The sequence below is a fragment of the Myotis lucifugus genome, unplaced genomic scaffold (assembly GCF_000147115.1).
Source record: "Myotis lucifugus unplaced genomic scaffold, Myoluc2.0 scaffold_27, whole genome shotgun sequence".
Lineage (NCBI taxonomy): Eukaryota > Metazoa > Chordata > Mammalia > Chiroptera > Vespertilionidae > Myotis > Myotis lucifugus.
The window spans coordinates 3,983,627-4,006,014 of NW_005871075.1; the positions used below are offsets into that span (position 1 = coordinate 3,983,627).

The window sequence follows — 22,388 nt, forward strand, 5'->3', positions numbered from 1 at the left end:
AATCTTTTTTATTATAATGTACAGGCACATGTGAAAAAGATGGGCTCTGTTACTCATCTAACTATCAAGGAGCTGGAGACGATATTTTAACTTACAGGAAAAGTTTGTTATATCATTTTAATGGCGACATCATCTGATTTCTTTTGTTTGCACAAGTACATAATTTAACTCTAGACTGTATCAATCTAGTGTGGTTTACCAGTTTAGGCGACTGAACACATTTATAACATTTACAAAAATTAATATTGAATTACTTTTAAACTAATAATTCCTTCCATATGCACCATTTTTTTCCCAGTAGTTTTTAACAGGTAAGAGTATTAAGTAAGCCAGAGCTAAATTCAGCAGGCAGAAAAGTGAATTAATTTTATCCAAACATATTGGAAAGACTTTTTGCTTTATTAAACATGCTAGTGTTGGCAAATACTTTAGAACTTAACTCAGGGGTCCTCAAGCTACGGCCCGCAAGCCACATGCAAATACAAATATTGTATTTGTTCCCGTTTTGTTTTTTTACTTCAAAATAAGATATGTGCAGTGTGCATAGGAATTTGTTCATAGTTTTTTTTTTTTTAAACTATAGTCCGGCCCTCCAACGGTCTGAGGGACAGTGAACTGGCCCCCTGTTTAAAAAGTTTGAGGACCCCTGACTTAACTGTTTTAAAACCCCCGGGTGAGGAATATATTCTGCTTAGTAAGGAATCACTTGTAATTTTTCTGAAATGTACATTCTTGCAAATTCAGAATATAACACCTTACCTGGTTTAAGTTCTGTTCTCATGAAGCTTCCTGTTGATGGTTATAAAAATGCAATCTATACTCCATTTTCTATACTATCTTACTGTTAAGTATACCTGTTGACTTTAGCTATACATTTACAAGACAAAATTTTAACCTGTTTCTAAATGCCGACAGTTAAGAGCTAAAAATGCATGATTCGCAACTACAATCATGAATACCAGTTCTGAATAGGCAGAGCTTGGGAAAATCAACATTTGCAAACTGAAAAGCTTAAGCCACAGTCTAATTAACTAATTGGCAAGTTAAAATTCCTACTTACAAAGTTGTTTTAATCAAATTCCATCTATTAACAGTTCTTTATTTTAATTATTTGTATAGAGATCTCCCTTCTAAATAAATTCCTTGAAGCACATTTTGGAGGTCTTGCCATATGCCATTTTACTGAGGCTATATAGAAGAATCCAGACAGTCCCTTCCCTCATCTATCCACCAATGAGTAGGTACATTGTGCCAGGCACTTTGGATAAGGCACTAATTGAGTCAGACGAGGATTCCTTCCCTCTGGAACAAACAAGCACATAAAAAGTATAATTCTAGCTGGTAGTGGTGGTATAGAGGTATGAATGTGTGACTGAGACCATAGGACATAGCAACTGCCCGCCTTGAGGGGAAATAAGAGAACTAAAGTGACATTTCAACTGTTTACTAACTGGGAATTATGCCAGACCAAGATAAACACGCTGAGCAAAGGCAGACTGTTAGAGGACTTAGCTGCTCCAGAGGAACAGTGAGTTAGGGTGCCAGAAAGTAGGATGCACGAGTAAGTGATCAGTCTGGGAAGGTAGAGTGAGGCCAGATTGTGAGGGCTCTTCTGTGCCAACTTTAGTAGTTTAGATTTTATCAGGACCCAAAGGACTTTAAACGGGAAAATGGCAGCTTTTTTCTTAAGCTGTAACATGGTATCAGTGTGGAGAAAGGACTGGAAAGGAGAAGGGTATCAGGAATCTATTTTGCACAGTATTATGCAAGTTCCAATTCCAAATAGTTTAATAGAGGAAAATTCTGCAATTTACGAAGAAAATTGGATCTTTAGTGTCAATTTAAATTAACAGATTTACTTTCAGCATATTTTTGACTGTCAGATAACAAAAATTTAGTCAGTTCATTTAGTATACAAATTAAGCAAGCATTTTGTGCTACTTTTACGGAATAAAGTTCCAGTTCATCTTTAATCTCCATCCCTAATACCATTTGGTGTTTTATATTTAAGAAACTGATAAAAAGGAACAAAAAGCTTAATATAAAGACTATTTAAATGTTTAATTTTTACTTTAAAACTTTATGATTCATGTATAAAAATACTCTATATATAAGAATGCTAGAAAACATTACTGATAATTATTTTAGGGAGAAATTGAAAGAATAACACCTGGGCTATTCTCTGTATGGCAGGGGGGAAAGTACAGGAAAAGAAAGCCCAGTCTCCCCCCCCCCCCCCCCCCACACCAAACACATTATTCCGAGTAAATAACTTCCTTGGCTTTCATTGTGCTAGTGATCATGCCACAGTTTCTTGCTATCTTTATTACTAGTTCTCTAAGCAGTGGCTTTCAAATTTTGATGGCTGTCCCCACAATGACCTACATTGACTCATTACACATGTACATACATAAATGAAATAGTACTTGCCTACATGCACTGTACTTTTCCTTTTGTAACTTTCAATTTTTTAAAAGCTTACCATGACCCAGTAATGAGTATGTAATGGCCCACAGTTTAAAAGGACTCATTTCTACCAGGTTAATTCCCTAATTGAGGTACATAAAATATAGGCTGCCTTTATAATTTATTTGAAACTGGTTTTTGGCTCTAGTTATATGCAAAAACTACCACAGAAATCTCTAATTACTCTATTTTAAATATCCTAGCAGTTAAACTTTCTGATAGTGCTGAAAACTTTAATACCCGCTTAAGCTTATTAAAAGTGCTAGTATCATTCTTTATGTGGAAAAAGATAAATAGCTTTAAAACAGAATATGTAATTGGAAATTTAAACCATCTATTTTTGTTTTTAGTCAAATACTGGAGATAATGGCAGCAGTAAGAGATGAGGATCCACTGGAATTAGCCAATGAGCTATACAATAATACCATTAAAGTATTTTTTCCTGACATGTAATTGGTATGTATTTTCCATCATGTATGTGAAATTTCATGGTAAAACTTAGTTTCAATAAAGGAATTCTCTGGAACTTATCTAAAGAGGTATTATATACATCACTGCACACCATCTCCCTTATTTCTATCCATAAAACCAGGATTTTTTTAATGTCACTTAATACCTCAGCTTAAAAGAATGAAAATCACCAAGTATTTAATTATATAATCTCTTCAGAAGTCCAAAAGGACAATTTTATGTCCATGCTGCAAACACAGAATGGCTAACAAATATATTGATTTTCACATCAAAATTAAACACATTCTGGTTCATACCAGATATGTTGATACATACCTGATATACATACATACCTGATATATGCCTATTTCTCAACTCACAATATCCAAATCTTGACTTTTGAACTCAGCTCAACTACAGTGCTATTCTCAAATTTCAAAAAAAGTCTCGATCACTTCTGGCAGCCTACTTTTTCCTTAGTTCATAAAAATATATCCTTTATCCTCTGGTCCAAATTATTTTATTTCCTTGATTTAATGTGGTTTCCTCTGATTTGCTTTTTCATTCTCCCACCTATCTTAAAGAAACACTAGGGGCCAGAATTATACACTTTCATTTAGGAATCTTTGGCACAGTTGGCGCACTGTATTATCGTTACATCTATTAAAAAGCTATTTGTTCAAATTTTGTCATAAAAACGTGAAAACATTTTATTCTATGTACAATAATGTACACAAATTTAAATAGGTCACCAAAGAGACCAGAAGTAATTAAAGAGGTATATTTACAGTAGCACATCACAGTAAACGGAAAACCATTCACAGATTCAACATTGACTGTTTTTGTGCTTGGTTACACAATGAAGTGAAGCATATTAACTCCATTTTGGATGAACTGAATTTTGAACAAATAACCTCAATGATTAGTAAATGCTGTTTAATCAGTCAGTGTCCTCATTAAATTCTTCAGCTGCTGTACCTGTATTCTGAATCACTCCATTTCTTTCTGTTTGAACATCATCCTCACAATCAGTACTGTCATCTTCATTCAATTCCCTGGCAGATTCGGCAGCAGCAGCCTCTCTTACAGCTTCCTCTGCATTTTCATTAGGTGCAATAAATCCGTTGTTGCTACGTATATTTGAATTAGCCTTGATATCATCTTCAATGTATACTTTTTGATGGCACATTGGACAAGTATCTTGAATGTACAGCCATTTCCGAAGGCAAAGTGCATGGAAATAATGATTACATGGTGTCATACGAGCAGATGTAGTAAACTCATGATAGCAGATTGCACAGACATCATCTATTTCTTGTAAGCGGCTCCCTTTTATTTCAGGAAGTGAATTAATTTTCTTAACAGCAGTCCTACGATTCATGAATGTCTTCCAGCCATTTTTTGCTTGTAAGTAGATGTTAAAATACGCATGTAGACACATCATACAAGCCCGAATTTTACTTCCTGACTCAAACATCATAGTATAAGCCCCATTTCCAAACATTACTACTCCAAATATAAATTCAATAATATTGCCTGTTGAACGAACATAGTAGACATAATCATCAAGCTTTTCCCAGAGGACATTATAGTAGCCATCAATCATGAATAACGTATAAACAGTGAGAGAAACAATTACTTTTAAGCAGAGTTCCACACAGAAGGCTGTAACGGCAAACAACCATGTGTTTAGTGCATAGTGATGCCAAAGAACATAACTGAGTAAAACAGGAAGAATAAACAGGCAAGCAGAGACAAAGAGCACAGGAAAATGTCTACGAAAAGATGACACATGAGAGGCACTGAGAGACATTAATACGGGGTCTGTCATTCCATGGATGAAATGCAGGACTGCAGTTAATAAAAGGCACATGTTTCTACTTAAGCGAATAAGTCTCTCTTCTGGTCTTAGCCCACTTAAACCAGTCTGAAGAGCCAAAATAAAAAATAAAACAGGTGCTACAAAGCCAAGTCGCCTGTCGTCTTCTTCAGTTGATCCAATAAAGGCCAGTATTCCAAGGCCCAAATAATGGGCTATTGAGGAAATTACAGCACTCATGCCCAGCACAGTTAGTGTAGAATCACATCCACTAATTATAAGATTGCAAATGAGGTCCCAGAAATCGTCCCAAGAAATAAAGAAGGAATCAGTTTCACTTGCCATCCTTAAAATGTACATTAACACTGTAGCCTGAGCTGTAATTCTTGTTAGCCAAAAGACTCTCAGTATATCTGGGAAACGGATCCTCTTCCATGTGTCCTCCATTAATAATTGTAATCCATAAATTCGATACATGTGCCTCACTAAAAGATAAACATACCGTGTGGAATAATAAAACCACCTAAGTTTCACTGCCAAGACAAACAGTGTGTTTAATATAAGAATCAAGGAAGAAGTAAAAACTAAAGTCTCCCGGACGTGTAATGGTAGCTCTGTGATTAAGCCTATTACAGGAACCAAGAGATCCAAAATAATTAATTGTGAATAGATGGAATGAATTTGGAGTAGTGTAATGTATCCAATTCCAAATGTTAGCTGTAGAACAATGAGTGCCATCCATTGTGAGGGCCCTTTCCGAGGAAGCAGTTCAATTCCAAAAGCTGACGTGTTGTAGGCACCATAGAAGTCAATGTGCAAAACAGCATAATAATTTACCAACACTGAAGTTGCAGCTAATAGAAAGGCTGCGCTGTACATGTAAAACTTGAAAAGTGATCGTTGTGACAATATCAGAACAATACTGGATACAAATATACCTGAAAAAAAAAGAAAAAAAGGTCATGTGAAACGTTTTAAAGAATATTTTCCCACTAATAGTTATAGTCTCCCTTTAGGAAATTCGAGCATTTTTAAAATTATGCCTCAAGGCAATTTAGGTTTAAAGGCCAAAAGAGTTTTGTAAAGTCAGTTCAACAGGACAGACAAAACATTTTTAAAAATCTTATTAAAATTACAATTTCCAAAGTAATTTAAGTAGTACCATATACCCAGGCACTAAATTACCTTTGAGTTTGTAATGACATACGTTTTAATAAGTTTTAAAATCTTTAAAGAACATGTCCTTTTAAATTTTATAATTATTAAAAATAATTAAAATAATTCCATGACAAAAACATTACAATTAAAAATAACCAAAATGGAAAACACTTGTTCCTATTAAATCTTAGAATTCTTTTTCTTGAAAGTATTCTTTAGGAAATTGAGTTTAAGTTTTATACTTACATCTAATTCCTCCTTTTCCTCAAGCTGAACTCCAGCTGGCTCTTATTTTTCCTGCTCCTTAAATTGAGCATTCTCCCCTGCGTCCAAATTCAGTTGTCGTCCCCCCCACCCCAATTACCTTGCAAGTTTCGGAAATGTCTTTCAAGTTCCTTGTTTTCTATACATTATGGAATCTTTTTCTTCAAATAGTCTACCCTTTTTATTCTTCAAATTACAAAAGTAGCATTACGAAAACCAAAACATTTAGAAAACAGTAATAAATCCTCCTCCCCACTCCATACTTAACCAATGTATGGTCTGAAGTGTATTTAGAAGCATCTTTCTTGGTGCTCTGACAAATTTTTACGTGAGATTACAATAAACATTATCCAAGGTTTCAACTATGGAAACGATATCCAAATAGCCACCAAGTACCCTAGCTGGTGTGGCTCAGTAAATAGAGCATTAGCCTGTGGACTGAAGAAGGGTCATAGCTGGTTCAAAACAGGTCAAGGGCACATACCTCGATTGCAGGGCTTGATCTCTGGCCCTGGTTGGGTCATGTGTGAGAGGAAACCAATCCATGTCTCTCTCTCTCTCACTCTCTGTCTCTCCCCCTCCCTTCCACTTTCTCTAAAAAATTAAATCAACAGAAAAATATCCTTGGGTGAGGATTAACAAAAAAATAAAAATAAATAGCCACCTACTAGCACTTCTACATTACAACTGTAACATTCAAAATTTCTAAAACTTAACTTACCTCAAATGGCTCTTGTGATTTTTAATTTCAGTGGAAGGTACCATTATTCTCTTAATGGTGCCTTCTAGCCCTGTACCCTCAAACTTGACAGTCTCCAAATTCTAACAACTATTATTATCTCTTCTTTTCACCAACCTATTTATTAGTTTGTCTCTAACTAAAAACTCATCTTGTCCAAATCCATCTACAAGCCATCACCAATATGCCTTCATTTCTTTCTTCAAAATACTGTGGCAGCTCTGAAATAGTAATAATAACTAAAATCTGTATTTCTTATCCTAGAAATCAAGGATCCAGCTGGCCTTAGAATAATGCTCCTCTCAAAGCACACACCATAGCTCCAGACTTCTTTCCCAAAAACACCCTTTCGGTGCCATAACTGCAAACTGCGTTTACATTTTTATCTGCTTGTCATCTTGGTCCCACCCTGACTGCTCAAATCCTGTCCATCTTATAGACCCACTTTCTCTGATAGTGACTGTTCCTCTCCAGCATATCTACAAAACCTGGTGAAACTCCTAATACTCATATACTACCCGATACTGTAGTTTGTAGGTATCATCTACCCTGTTAGATAATGTCTTTGAGAGTAAGCAAGGATACTACCTTGTATATCTATGGATCACAAAATATTTTGTAGAAAGTAAATGCAATTACTATTCATTGGGGAACTAAATGTTTCTGTTGAATTCTGGATTATGTTTTTAAAGGAAACTACAAAATACAGCTCACTTAGAAATTGATATATATGAGGTCAGACAAAGCTAAGAAACTAGAGCTTGGCCCTAACCAGTTTGGCTCAGTGGATAGAGCTTTGGCCTGCGTACTGAAAGGTCCCAGGTTCAATTCCGGTCAAGGGCATATACCTTGGTTGTGGGCACATCCCCAGTAGGAGATGTGCAGGAGGCGGGTGATCGATGTTCCTCTCTCATCGATGTTTCTATCTCTCTATCCCTCTCCCTTCCTCTCTGTAAAAAATCAATAAAATATATTTTTTAAAAAAGAAACTAGAGCTTGGAGTATAGAAAACGTGACACACTCCAAATAAAATATCTATCCATCCTCCTTATTTCAGCATGCAATCAAGAAAGACTGCATATTACATACAGTGGAGGCATTTCATAATCCATTGCATGTAAAAGTAAGGGCTAGTTCAGCCGTGGGCAAACTATGGCCCGGGATCCGGCCCGTTTGAAATGAATAAAACTAAAAAAAAAAAAGACCGTACCCTTTTATGTAATGATGTTTACTTTGAATTTATATTAGTTCACACAAACACTCCATCCATGCTTTTGTTCCGGCCCTCCGGTCCAGTTTAAGAACCCATTGTGGCCGTCGAGTCAAAAAGTTTGCCCACCCCTGGGCTAGTTCCCCTAAATCAGCAGTCGCCAACCGGTGGTCTGTGAGGTCTGAAAGGTTGGAGACTTCTACTCTAAATGATGACTTTGCCCATGACCTTAAAATTTATCCTACGCCAATGTGTCAGGTCATTTGTGAAAAAGAACAAAGGACACAATCATCTAGAAGATACATAAATTTCTGCATAAAAACCACCTGATTAATTTCCAGAGCAAGTGGGCCACTAGTAATCTCCCAGAGAGCTAATATCTGGGTAAAGGTCCTTTCAATATAAAATGAACTGCCCTGGTCAGTGTGGCCAGGGTTGGGCATTGTCCCATGCACGTAAAGGCTGCCAGTTCGATTCCAGGTCAGGGCACATGCCTGGGTTGCAGGCTAGATCCCCAGTGGGGGGCATGCAGGAGGCAGTAGATTGATGTTTGGTTCTCACATCGGTTTCTCTCTCTCCCCCTCTCCTTTCTCTCTAAAAATATCGTGTGTGTTTTTTAAAGGACTTTTTAAAAAGCTGGATTAGGAATATTTTCCATGGAAGGTGAGAGGAAATGGAATTAATTCAACCACTATGTATATGTAATATTACTTTCTCTACATAGAAAAAGTCAGCAATTTTCCTGAGACAAAACTTAAACCAATCTCCTAAGATGAGTCGAATAACTTCAATTCTAGTTTATACCAATTAAAAGGGAGAAAGTCAAGCAGGGACTGTAAATTACTTTTGTCAACTTGCTATTCACAAAGTGGTAAATTAATCGTTGCTTGTGAATATTCATGAACTTTGTTGTAATTTATAACCAGTCCCCTTTTACTTGAATAGCTTTACCCCGAAACTCATTTTTACACACAAATGAAGGAATGACTTGGGTTTTAGAAATATGTCTGGAGAAAAAGTGCCATTTTGCTTTATGCAAATACTAGCGGTCCGGTGCATGGTTGGGTCCCTCGGCCTGGCCTGCGCCCTCTGGCAATCTGGGACCCCTTGGGGGATGTCAGACTGCCGGGTTTGGCCCGATCCCCGCCGGTCAGGCCTCTAGTATGCATATAAGATCTTTGGTTAATCTCTTCCTGCCCTCCCCACTCCCCCCTTCCCTCTGAGACTCATTAGTCTGTTCCATGTTTCTGTGCCTGTGCATTGAGCATATCTTCCCCCCTAGTGGTCAGTGCATGTCATAGCTACCAGTCGAAAGGTCATTTAGACTTTTATATATACTAGAGGCCCGGTGCACGAAATTCATGGTGGGGGGGGGGGGGTCCCCTCAGCCCGGCCTGCACCCTCTCACAATCCGGGACCTTTCGGGGGATGTCCAACTGCCGGTTTAGGCCCGATCCTGCGGATCCGGATCGGTCCTAAACCGGCAGATGGACATCCCTCTTGCAATCTGGGACCACTGGCTCCTAACTGCTCACCTGCCTGCCTGATTGCCCCTAACCACTCACTGGGGGGTGGGGCTGGCCGGGCCAAGGGCCATGGTCATTCTGCCATTTTAGTCGCTGGGCTTTTATTATATAGGATAGATACCAAGGGAAAAGGGGGGAGGGTAGACAAATAATGTAGTGAGACTACAAATCACAAAGTTCAGATGTGTCCTAGCAAGTAACAATCTAATACTATATTCCTTTTTTTTTTTAAATCCTCACCCAAGGATATTTTTCAATTGATTTTAAAGAGTCGAAGTGAGAGGGAAAGACAGAGAGAAATACAGTGATTGGTTGCCTCCTGCAGGCACGCACACCAACCAGGGCCCAGGCCAGGGAGGAGCCTGTAACCGAGGTATGTGCCCTTGACTGGAACTGAACCCAGGACCTTTCAGTTCACAGGCCGATGCTCTATCCACTGAGCCAAACTGGCTAGGGCTGATACTACCCTTTCTTGACTAAAATAATACCCTCAAGATGTAATAACGACCAAACACTTCAATAGTATAAAACTATTTAATTCTTACCCAAAGTTTGCATGTACATGGGGTTCTTAAATTTTCTTTTATACTCAAGGTCCTATGTATGGAACATGGGAGGAATCAACACTCATTTTACAGAAGGAAAAAAGAAAGTCAAATTCCCAAATAATAAGTCTCAACATTCCCTTTCCTGGCCTTGACCTTTTGTGACTGTTACCAATAATATTAAAGTTTTGTTGTATTTTCACAACTTCAGACATAAAACTCTTGTTATTTACCCTGTACACCTAAGAAAATTAAGCCCAGGGATAGTGTTTCTTATTAGCATGTAAGGGTCACCTACATAAGTAATCAAGGCTATATATAAATGATACTTTATAAAGAAAAACCATCTTGGGACACTGGAGAATAGAATTAACTGAAATCACAACTCAGGGACCCAATTTCCAGTGATTAGAGTTTCACCAAAGTTCTCGAGGTAGGAAAGAAGCAGGTATCTAAATCAATTCAGGATCTCTGAGGCTATATGTGAACTCAATTCATCAAGAGTTCAGGGCCTTTACAATTTGGATTACCCAAAATAAGCAAGCAGAAACAAACCATCACACGTTATACACCAATGTGTTTAGTTCTTTTATGTGCAAAGTCCATTCATACCATAACCTTTTCTGGAAACTTAGGACTAAAAATTAGAAACAGGACAGAATGTTTACAACTCTCCAGCTACCTTAAACCTTTAAAACATAACCTAAAGCAAGCTGTGGAAAAACATTTCAATGCCAGACAGAATAAAGATGGAGCCCAGAAATAAATGTTATGACTACCTTATTCCCAAGGGAGCCCTAACCAATGATATACAAGGTAAATAAAATATCTTGAAATAGCAATCTGTTGGTATACTTGATAAACTATACCATAAAGAAAAATTTTCTATCAAACTCACTTTAGGTTAAAAAAGGGTATTTTAAGTTTTTTAATAAGATAAAACTAAAATCTTGCTTCAAACTAAGATTTTATTAAACATGTTTTTATTTTTTAAATGTGAACATGATTTTTAAAGAATCAAACCACATTGGTATTAAGTGAAGAATAAACCAAGCTTTGCATAAAACAAGCACATATTTATAAACACACATACTCTTTTTGCTTCTTACTCAGAGGATCTTACTAAATAATAGTGGGTTTTCTTGTTATTTTAACCTTTTAAAATTTACATTTCTGATTATTTATCAAAGAGCATTTACTGACTAAAATCTTGCTTCAAACTAAGATTTTATTAAACATGTTTTTATTTTTTAAATGTGAACATGATTTTTAAAGAATCAAACCACATTGGTATTAAGTGAAGAATAAACCAAGCTTTGCATAAAACAAGCACATATTTATAAACACACATACTCTTTTTGCTTCTTACTCAGAGGATCTTACTAAATAATAGTGGGTTTTCTTGTTATTTTAACCTTTTAAAATTTACATTTCTGATTATTTATCAAAGAGCATTTACTGATCATCATGTTTCTTGTCTGTGAATTGCCAACTTATTTTTGCTCATTTATCTATGGAATTTGTTTTCCTTAATGAATCATAGACATTTAAAAAAATATTCTGACTAAAAATTCTTTGTCAGTTATCTGTAATGCAAACATCTTCTCCAGGTATGTGGCTGTTCTTCACTTTTCTGATGCTTCCTTTTGATTAATTGATGTTTTAAATTTTAATTTTGTTGAATTTATCAATATTTTACACATTTGCTTTTATATATTTTAAAAGAATTTTTCCTCCTGTACGGTTTAAAAAAACAACATGTTCTCCTTTGTTTTCTTTAAAGTTTGCTTTTCACATCTAAGCATTAATCCATTAGAACTGTTTGTTTATATATTGATATGAGGTAGTGATCCAGTGTAATTTTTCCTGTATGGATAACTAAACGACCACAAATGAATAGTCTACATCTACCTCTACGTACCTCAATGTACCTCTGAAACACATTAAGTTTCTATATACCAGTATACCTGGGTAGTCTATTTCTGGGCTTTCTATTCTGTGCTATTGGTCTATTTGTTTATCCCAGTGGTTCTCAACCAAAATCTTTTTTCCCCTCTCCCCCCAGGAGTCATCTGACAATATCTAGAGACATGTTTTGGCAATCTCAAATGAGGTGCTACTAGTATCTAATGGGCAGTGGGCAGGGATGCTGTTAAAAATCCTACAAATTCCCGAACAGCTCCACCCACCTCCCAACAAAGAATTATCTTGTCCAAAATGTCAATAGTGTCACAGCTTAGAATACCTAATCTATCCTTATGCAGTCCTGATTACTATTGTTTTACTTCATTTTTCACATCACAGGTTTTCTGAGTTCTTTCTAGAGCACCAAAAATAACTATATCTCATTCTTTTCATCAACTTTATTGTATGGCTGAACCTAATACAATGAACAGATTCCCTTTTAATAGACATTGAGATGAACAATTTGTTGTTTGTCATTACCAACAATGCTGCAATGAATATCCTTGCCCATAGTCTTTGTACAACTATATTTTTAGGTCAAATTCTTAGAAACAAAATCGTGTGTCAAAAGGAATATGATGAATTTCAGCTGACAGTGCCAAATGGCTTTACACAGAAATGACAGCCTACAAAAATTGTATCACTTTACCTATTTTTGCCTTACCAGTTTCTATTCAAACTTTGAACTCTTCACTAATCTAATAAGTGAAGTTTTGTTTTAACTATATTTATTTAATTATAAATGAGGCTGAGTAATTTTTCTTTTGCTTATTGACCATGTGCATTTCATTTATTGTGAACTGCTTATCCTGGGCCCACTGTTCTCTGGAAGTAGAAGTTTTTCTTACTGACAAAGTAAAACTTTTAGGACTTCAATCTCATATGATACAGACATTTTTCCCTCAATGTGCCATTTTTAAGAAATTAAAGTTTTGTCATAAAAGCTTTTCATTTTAATTTCCCTTGTAATTTCTAGATTTTCTTTTATGTTCAGAGAAGCTTTTCCACTTCAGTGAATTATCATTATATGAGTAATACTATTAAAACAAAGTCCTATGCTTTCATTTTCTGCCTTGGATTTAGATTTGCCAATTCAGCATTATGCTGCACTGGGTTGCATTTCATTTAGCATACAACAGCTCCTAAGAATAGCTTAACATTCTTAAATATTCTATATATTGTGATAAGATTTTATTTGGATCTCCAAAATGAGATGCTTTATTTTCTAATCTCCTGAAACTCTCAGTTTTAGTGCTTTATTATAGGGAAGGAAAGTAAATTCTTCAGATGCTATATATAAAAATTGGTACTACATTGATTGGTCGCCTCCTGTAGGCACGCACACCAACCAGGGCCTGGGCCAGGGAAAAGCTGGTTTACTCAGTGGATAGCACATCGGCCTTCAGATAGAAGGGTCCCAGGCTCGATTCCAGTCAAGGGCACATGCCAGTGTTTTGGGCTTAATCCTCAGTGGGGGGTTTGCAGGAGGCAATCAATCAATGATTCTCTCTCATAATTGATGTTTCTATCTCTCTCCCTCTCCCTTCCTCTCTGAAATCAATAAAAATATATTTTAAAAAATAAAATAAAATTGGTACTGCTTTTTTTTTACTTAGAAAATAGATTTCCATTTTTACAATTTTTAAAGAAAAAGGTCAGACTGCCAAGGTTTAAGATTTATATACAGCAGTATATAAATTATTTTAAAAAGGTTCTACAATTACTAAAAAACCCACACACAAAAAAACACAGGTAGAACAATTAATTTTAACTATTCTTTGGTATCTTTTACACACAAACCTGCCACTCTCAAAAAACAACAGATGCCTCATTGAATGCGCCTTATTTGCTTTTATTCAGGATGTTTTGGGGTTGTTTTTTTTTTTAGCACCAAAGCCACTTTTTAAAAAACGTTATCACTTACAAATGTGAAAAATTAGCATAATTACATTGGCACAATTTAAGGAACAGCCAGGTGATGGATCTGAAAAATATTTTGTATTTCTCATGAAGTCTGACCCAGAGTATATTTTGAGATAAAAATTTTCAAATAAACAGTGTCAACATTTCTCTGATGCCCTCAAAAGACCAAAATATCTGTAACACAGTATGGTTGTTTTAAAGAAATATGTTCTTACTGATTTTTAGATAGGAAGAGAGAGGTAGAGAGAGACAGAAACACCAATGAGAGAGAGACATCAATTGGCTGCCTCCTGCATGCCTCCTCCTGGGGATGGAGCCTGCAACCAGGGCATGTGCCCTGACCCGGAATCCAACCCAGGACCTCCTGGTCCATGAGACGACGCTCAATCCACTAAGCCACACCAGCTAGGCAACACAGTATGGTTTTAATTTAAGTATTAAATTTTTTTTTGAACTATCAAGCTTACTATTAGCTAATGCTTACTAGGTCCCAAGTACTGTTCTAGGGCTTACATCCTATCTCACTTATTGTCCTTAACACCCAATGAGAGAAATACCATTACTGTCCATCTTTAAAAAGATACAGATAAGAACAGGGAGGCATGACACAACCAAGTAACCTGCCTGACATCTTATTCTTATGATACAAATTTCCATGATTACAAATCCATGATATTTTCCATGATACAAATACAAACTTCCATGATTTACTACAAAAATAAGCAGGATAGGGTACAAAGAAAATACTATTACTTTTGTTCAATGTTCTTAAACCACAAATTATTCACTTAAGGAGAATACTCCTTTTCCTTAAAGTTCCCTAGCTCAACTCTGAGAGCACTGCATTTAAAATTCTCGGCACCTGGTCCCAAAAGGGTTTTCAGAGAATCTGCAGTCACCTGCTGTAAGAACAAGGCAGCAGCTACACTATTTGGGCAATGAACATGTGAATCCTCTCAAACAAAGTTCCTTTTTTTCCTCCTCCACCACGGACTCTTCTCAAATCAGAAATGGGGTTAGCCATCCTCCTACCCTCAGAGAGTCCTGCTATATGTGATTACTTAGTTTCCAAAGCTGCACTTGGTTATCCCATTGACCCCAAATCTGATCAAGTGCCCTAGAGTCTGTTATCTTCTGCTCTCTTTTGGGGAGGGTGAAGGCAGGGTTGGCAGTCAGACTCAGCTGGGACCACCTTACTACATAAGTAACTGCACGTTAATTTATGGTACGATGAGTGGCTTCTTACTGGCAGGAATAAAATGCCTTCCCAACAGCCCCACTTCTTATTAATTTCATTTTAACATTAACTTCACCCATAACTGTCAGAATTCAAAAAAATGTTCAGTATGAAATATTAAAGCTAGCGAATGCTTTTTAAATTTAAGTATAATTGACATTATTACATTAGTTTCAAGTGCATAACGTATTAGTTTCAGGTGATATTTGTATACATTACGAAATCGCACAGCTCCGCTTTTGCCACAGATAACGAGGGCACTACACTTTCGCAGTAGGAATAGCTGGTGTCAGCAGCTGGTGCGTTCCCGATAAGTCTTGTGCTAAAGAACAGCACGTTCACATCTGTGAGTTTTAAGATCTAGCGTGTGATCATCACTATACCATTCTGTATCTGGATTGCAGCTGGGCTGCGGAGAAAAGCCAACCACTATTGATGTCAGAAGATTTTTAAGCCTAGGCTCTGGCAACCACTTATTTGCTGTGTATCTAAAGCAAAACACAACCTCTGACCCCGTTTTCTCATTTGTAAAATGAGAATACCACCTCCCACCTCAGGGATTTTTGAAGGTTAGATAGACATTAGGTTAGATAATACCAGTGAAAATGCTTTGCAAAAGTAAAGTATCAGCTGTAAAACACTGCTACTTATTGCTAAGAACAAAACTCGACATTACCACTCTCCTTTTGTCCGAATAAAGAAGCAACAGATGGCTCATCGTTGGGAGAGGTTTGGTGAGGACCCACTATCAGCAACACTTCAAAGCACTCGCCTCCTGAGAGCGCATCGCAAGAATTACCTCACCCACCAAACGTGCCAAGGTGCAAGGACTGAAATTCTTTCACGCGTAAGTGCTTTTCACTTTGATGATGCAAGTGGAGACGGGGCGTCAAACATGAGGCTTTTCAACACTTCCTGCAAATGCCACCAAAACTCCTTTTCAGAAGTCTCTCTTGGAAAAGCCTCATCACTTTCTAGCCACGTTTTTTCTTTAAATACCTCTACTTTATTCATGGAACATTTCGGACTCCTGATAAACATCGCCTTCTCCATAAGGGGTTTTGGTCAGGGTTGCAGGGTCGGACATTCAAAACCCTGCCCCTCCCGTCTGGATGTCATTTACCGCGGACACTTCCCCGTCACGGGACACCCCGTCGATACAGAAGCGACCACAGACGAGCACCCCGCATTTCGGAAAGAAGGAAACGGAGGCCCAGGCCTTCGCACAAGTCCAAGGCTACCCGCGGCGGGGCAGGGGCAGGGGCAGGGCGAGCGGGGGTGCAGTTTCCCGGGCGGTCGCACAGGAAGCGGCCGTCGGCACCCGTTCCCCAGGAGGAGCGGCGGCAGGGCTCCCGCCCGCCCGCCCCACGAGGTGCGAAGGAGCGGGCGACTCCCGGAGCGCCCTCTGCGGCGCACGCGGACCCGGGTCACCGCCTCCCTCCTCCGGCCGCGAGGACGCCCCGCGGGGGCGAACCTGGTTCTCAGTCCTCTCACAGCCTCACGCTCATTGACAGTCTCACACTGACTCAGTCCGTCACACACACAGTCTCTCTCACACACACACACGACCCACGGCCTGCACGCGGCTGCCGGCTCCCGGCGGCACGTCCCGTCCCGGGAGGCAGGCCGCCCCTCCCCCTTACCGAGGAGCCGGAGGAAGATCTGGAGCCCGATGCAGAACCGGCTTTGGCTGGAATCGTAGTAAGAGTTGAAGATGGCGTCGATGATGTAGAGGCAGGGCACCCGGAGCGCCACTTCGAGCGCCGCCCAGGCCTGCTGATGGGCCATCCGCACCTGCTGCTGCGGGGGCCCCACCGCCGCCATGAGCCGCTGCCGCACCGGGGCTGGGCGGGCCGGTCCCGGGCCGGCGGCCAGGGGCGGGGGCTGAGGCGGCGACTCCGCCCCCTCCTCCCTGGTCTCTTCACCACCCGCCCGCCGCCCGCTCGCGTCTCTCGAGCAGGAGCAGGCGGCGGCGGCTCCGGGGAGGCCTCCGGGTGTCGGTGTTCTCGGCTGGCTAAGGCCTGGCTCCTCCTCCCTCCACCGCCTCCCCCGCCCGCGGAGCCACCATCTTGACCTCGCCCGCGGGCCTCTGCCGTTGGGGCTGTTGGGAGGCTGAGGCGGTGCCCCAGGTCACGCGAGACCGCGGAGACCGCGCTGCCGTCGCGTCACAAGCGGACGCCAGGGGCGCCCCCACGTCGTCATCACGTACGGCGTAGCCAACGTCTGTAAGCGTTACCATGGTTTCCGCTGACCACCGCGACCCACGCTGCCTTTGCTGTTTTGGAGCCTCGCCGTGGCGCAGGCGCTGTGTGGCAGCCGCGCCCTCCAGCCTCAGAGCGGCCGCCACACCCACGGCGGCGTGGGCTCAGGAAGGGATCCCCTTGCTTCCACGGGCGGGACTTCCTTGTTGTTTTATTAGAGCCCATTAAGTGTCCCATAAACGTGGTTCAAAGATGCTTGAGAGGAGGAAAGGCAAAGGGCGCCGCCCTCCCCACCTACTCACCCGACCTGGCGGCGGCTCTGAGACGGGCCGGTTGGCCGGCATTCCAGGGAAAGACCTTCTGGGGGCGTGTCTGTGTGCCTTTCATGGAGCCGCCGCGGACTGTGGCTCTGGGCTAGGTGTTGTAGGCGCCATACCAACAAAAACATCCCTCATCCCTTGGCACATCCCTAACCACCTCCTCCAAGTTGGACAGAACTGAGGACACTTCTCGGCCACATTTTACAGATATCAAGGGTCACTGTGAATGAAGGGCAGGAACCCAGGCCTCCAACTTTGATGTCCCGTTTTCTTTAAGGAAAGCGTACCCAGGCAGTCCCTTCATTCCTCCCAGGCTGAAGAGATCATAGTTTTCTTGGTTTTTTTTTTGTAGGGGATCAGAACATGCCATCCCAAAGTATGCCACTTTGACATAGGATTACTTTTAGCGAAAACAAGAAAGAGCTGAAGCCCCCCTCTCCCAAGAAAAGCTCTCTGCTTCCACGCCCCCCAAAACACATTTGCTTAGAAATCAGGACATAAATGTCCATTTGTATAGGTGTCCCTCTCCCTTACGTATAAGAGGACTCTCAGACTCTGAATCACCCACTAACCTTACTAATTATCTTCCACTAGTTTCCCCCATATATTTACCTTCCCAGTTACCACCCCCTAGAAGCCTATACTAATCTGACCATACTTATTTTTCTTACTTCACCAGAAAATAGGAATGTAAATGAGCTATTAACGAATGTCATCCCAATAAGTTTAATTGTAAAAATAATAAAAAAAAAAGGAAAATAAGAATGTAAGTCAGGTCAGAGTCTACACTGTAGACCCAGCCATCTCAAATTAAGGAGGGTAAAATAGTAAGCAAGAACCTGGTTTACCTAGACCCGTGGTCCGCAAACTGCGGCTCGAGAGCCACATGCAGCTCTTTGGCCCCTTGAGTGTGACTCTTCCTAAGCCTTAGGAGTACCCGAATTAAGTTAATAACAATGTACCTACCTATATAGTTTAAGTTTAAAAAATTTGGCTCTCAAAAGAAATTTCAATCGTTGTACTGTTGATATTTGGCTCTGTTGACTAATGAGTTTGCCGACCACTGACCCCAGCCCAAACTGCACTCTGCAATCCACTTTATCTTTATCAGGGCTCTAAATGGGTGATTAATAAAACTCCAAGACCCCTTTCTCTGGGTGGAGGTAAGTGTGGTAGAATGATTGAACCCACACCCAAACTCCTTACTACAGTCTCATGTTTTTAAACTTCTATTGTCATCCCCTACTAATAATGACTGCCATCTGTGTTTCCCATATACTAGGCACTGAGCTAAGGGTGTTACATTTTACTTAAATCTTTGTATCATCATTATTTTGGTAGGTATCATTTTCTCTGTTTTAGAGAGGAGGAAATGAGGCTTAGATAAGTTACCAAGAACAAAAAGTTAAGTGGCCAGTATGGCCATAGCTACTGGAGAGCAAACCCAGGATTTGAACCCAAGGCTACCTGGAACTTAGAACTTCAGACATCTTTAACTCCTTCCTCTTTTCACCCACAGCCAATCTGCAACCAAATCTTACTCATTTTTTCCAGACAGTCTCTTGTATTTGTTTCCTTACTGTTGTCACTGTCAGTATTCTAACCCAAGATCCTACTGTAGCTTGCCTATTTACTGCAATATCATTTTGATCACCATTTTTCTAATCCAGTCTGTTTACTTCTGCTGGGTTAATTCTCCTAAACTGCACACCTGGGGAATAATCTTGTGGTTTTGACAAAATTCCCAAAGGAAAGCAAACTTGGTAAGAGGAGACAGCTATGAAGGCTTATATGGAAACTTCAGAGATGTAAATTAGCTACTCAGTCCATCTGTTATTCTGCCCTAATTGCAATTTAAAGGAAAAAGAGAGAGGCTATTATGGAGAAAAGGGCCCATAAGGAATAATCTAAAAGAGTAGTGTGGTAAGGAGACAGGAGGTTAAGTACCACTATATTATGATCATACAAAATGGAAAATAAAATAGTTCATGGGTTTTCTCCAATTTTTATTTTAAAAGTTAAGTGTAGTAAATATTAAATGAAAAGGTTTTAAAAATGAGCAAATGTCACAGTTCATGTTAATGTTTTAACAGTTTCCAATCTTAATTTGATGCATAAATTTTATAAGAATTTTTTATTCGCTCAGTGATCACAGGAAGTCACAAGTTCAATTCCTGGTAGGTGGGGGCACATGCCTGGGTTGCTGACTCAATCCCCCTGTAGGAGCATGCAGGAGGCAGCCCATCAATGATTCTCTCTCATCATTTATGTTTCTATCTCTCTCTTTCCCTCTCCCTTCCTCTCTGAAATCAATAAAAAAAAATATTTTTAAAAGAATTTCTGATTCAAACTAAATTCCATCTTAGGCCAAGAACGTTCAGGATTGGTGGCATAGTCATTCTTATCTTTCTCACATATAACTTCAAGCCAAGTTTCTTTAAACTCTCTAGGTCTCACTTTCCTCACCCATAAAGTGAAGGTTTGATTAAGATCCTGGCAAATACTTTAAAATACTACTTTAAAACTAAATTTATATCAATGAGGTAGTATTTTGATGCTTAGGAATCTTTTAAATAAAAGCAAAGCTTTCAAAGAAATAGCTACAATTCACTGAATTTAATCTTTGGTTTCCACATTGATTTGAATGTTGCACAACTCAGGTATATATTTATATTGAGTGTATCCAGAACAGTATTCACACACGCACACACTTTATATACATAAATAACCCGTAGTAAAAAATAATCTGTTCATTCAGCTTTAATGATTCAAATGCCTCTTAGTAGCTCTAAAAAGCCTTTAGATAATATGATGTGTAAAAACTAGTTTGACTTTTCTGTCGACATTTTCATCAGCCAAGTCTTTGTTCCAAGCAACAGAAACTGATTCTGGACTATCATTATTCCTCAAGATTTCAAGTTCCAAGAATGACTGTGCAATTGGTCGAGCTTACTGGACCATGTATCTGTACCCGAGCTGTACCTAGGACAAGTACTAGCAGCTTCCTGGGAAGCGCAGGGGGAACGAAGCAGTAGGAAACAGGCACTTCGAATTACCCATCCCAACTCCCCAACAAAGAACTATGTGTTTCCTTTAAATGGAATATAAGGACGCTGGTAGGAAGGGTAGGGAGTAATAGCCCCAAAAGGGACAAATACATACCTTAGCTTGATTTCAGACCTCAGGAAGTATTTAAAAAATAATCTCCGGTTCTAAATTACTTCAGGGGAGCTCCAGTTTTCCTCATCATTAAATTTCAGATATACTCATCAAAATTCAACTATTTGAATTTTCTGGTTTTGTAAGTGCCAAATGAACAGGAACAGTCTATTGTTGTTTAGTTAACAAAGAATACAGTGGCATATGAAATCAATGTTGGGTTTACATTACCTGACTTTTGGTTCATTCATTTATTCATTCAACAGACATTTACTGAGCACTGTAAGCTTGGCAGTATGTTTGCCCACTTCTGCCTCTTACTACTTCTCTGTCTCTAGACAGAGTACTTAAACTCTCTAGTCTTCAGTATCCTCATCTTGTAAAAAGAAATAAAGTTTGATATAAAACAAAATACATGACATGCATTATCCAATTAATCTTCAACGAACTTATCCAAGGACACAGACAGTCACACTGGCAGAGTCAGGTTTCTAACTCTTATTTTTCTGATTCCAGAGCTTAAGGTCTAATCCTCTGCAAGTAATTTCTCGTGCTTGTTACACAAATTTTAACAATATATTTTAATACTTGGTATGGTATATAGTAAACAAATGTTAAGAGAAATACTCGCCCTAACCGGTTTGGCTCAGTGGATAGAGCGTCAGCCTGCAGACTCAAGGGTCCCAGGTTCGATTCCGGTCAAGGGCATGTACCTTGGTTGCGGGCACATCCCCGGTAGGGAGCATGCAGGAGGCAGCTGATTGATGTTTCTCTCTCATCGATGTTTCTAACTCTCTATCCCTCTCCCTTCCTCTCTGTAAAAAATCAATAAAAATATTTTTAAAAAAAGGAAAGAAAGAAAGACTCAGTGGAAGCTTTATATAACACTTAGCAATGGCTTCATTTATGGCTCAGTAGTGATGTGAAGATGTTTATTAGTTTGAGTTGTTATATGTGATAATTATTCAGTAATCTTACCTAATAATAGACAAATATGCAAATTGACCATACCTTCACTATGCTCACCAGCCAATTGGATGAGTATGCAAATTAACCAAACAAAGATGGTGGTTAATTTCCATACGTAGGCGCCCAGCGGCAACCGGAGCCTGCAATCAGAGCTGAGGGGTCCCCTGCCCAGGCCTAACGCCTTGAGGAGTTAGGCCTGGGCAGGGGCACAGCCGGCGATGGCAGGGAGCTGGGGGTCCCCTGCACAGGCCTAATGCCTCGGCCACAGGCTTAGGCCTGGGCAGGGGCGGAGCCAGCAATCACGGGGAGCAGGGGCGGATCCAGCGATGGTGGGAAGCTGGGGGTCCCCTGCTCAGGCCTAACGCCTCGGTCATTAGGCCTGGGCAGGGGTGGAGCCGGTGATGGCGGGGAGCAGGGAGGAGCCAGCGATGGCGGGG

At 39.7% G+C, this 22,388-nt stretch overlaps 2 protein-coding genes across 13 annotated transcripts in view; one reads left to right on the top strand and one right to left on the bottom strand.

Annotated features, from left to right (window-relative positions):
• Positions 1 to 2,996, top strand: part of TATDN1 (TatD DNase domain containing 1) — a 26,785-nt gene extending 23,789 nt beyond the window's left edge. For 10 of the 11 annotated variants that reach the window (XM_006086315.3, XM_014453694.2, XM_023751940.1 and 7 more), the window contains one exon: positions 2,817 to 2,996. In XM_006086315.3, coding sequence (XP_006086377.1) covers positions 2,817 to 2,919 — 103 coding nt within the window. In that variant the 3' untranslated portion in view covers positions 2,920 to 2,996. Of the gene's footprint in view, positions 1 to 1,119; positions 2,056 to 2,816 lie in introns of those variants that run through there. The other variant, XM_014453695.2, reaches the window with a different exon arrangement.
• Positions 2,997 to 3,600: 604 nt separating this feature from the next.
• RNF139 (ring finger protein 139) lies at positions 3,601 to 17,537 on the bottom strand. Of its 2 annotated transcripts, none has more exons than XM_006086311.3 (2): positions 16,946 to 17,537; positions 3,601 to 5,673 (listed from the first exon to the last, which is right to left on the bottom strand). In XM_006086311.3, the coding sequence occupies exons 1-2, from the start codon at positions 17,124 to 17,126 to the stop codon at positions 3,857 to 3,859; spliced, it is 1,998 nt and encodes a 665-aa protein (XP_006086373.1). In that variant the 5' UTR covers positions 17,127 to 17,537; the 3' UTR covers positions 3,601 to 3,856. The 2 variants fall into 2 exon arrangements, with proteins under 2 accessions (XP_006086373.1, XP_023607706.1); XM_023751938.1 differs by lacking the exon at positions 16,946 to 17,537 and adding an exon at positions 6,140 to 7,697.
• Positions 17,538 to 22,388: the final 4,851 nt, after the last annotated feature.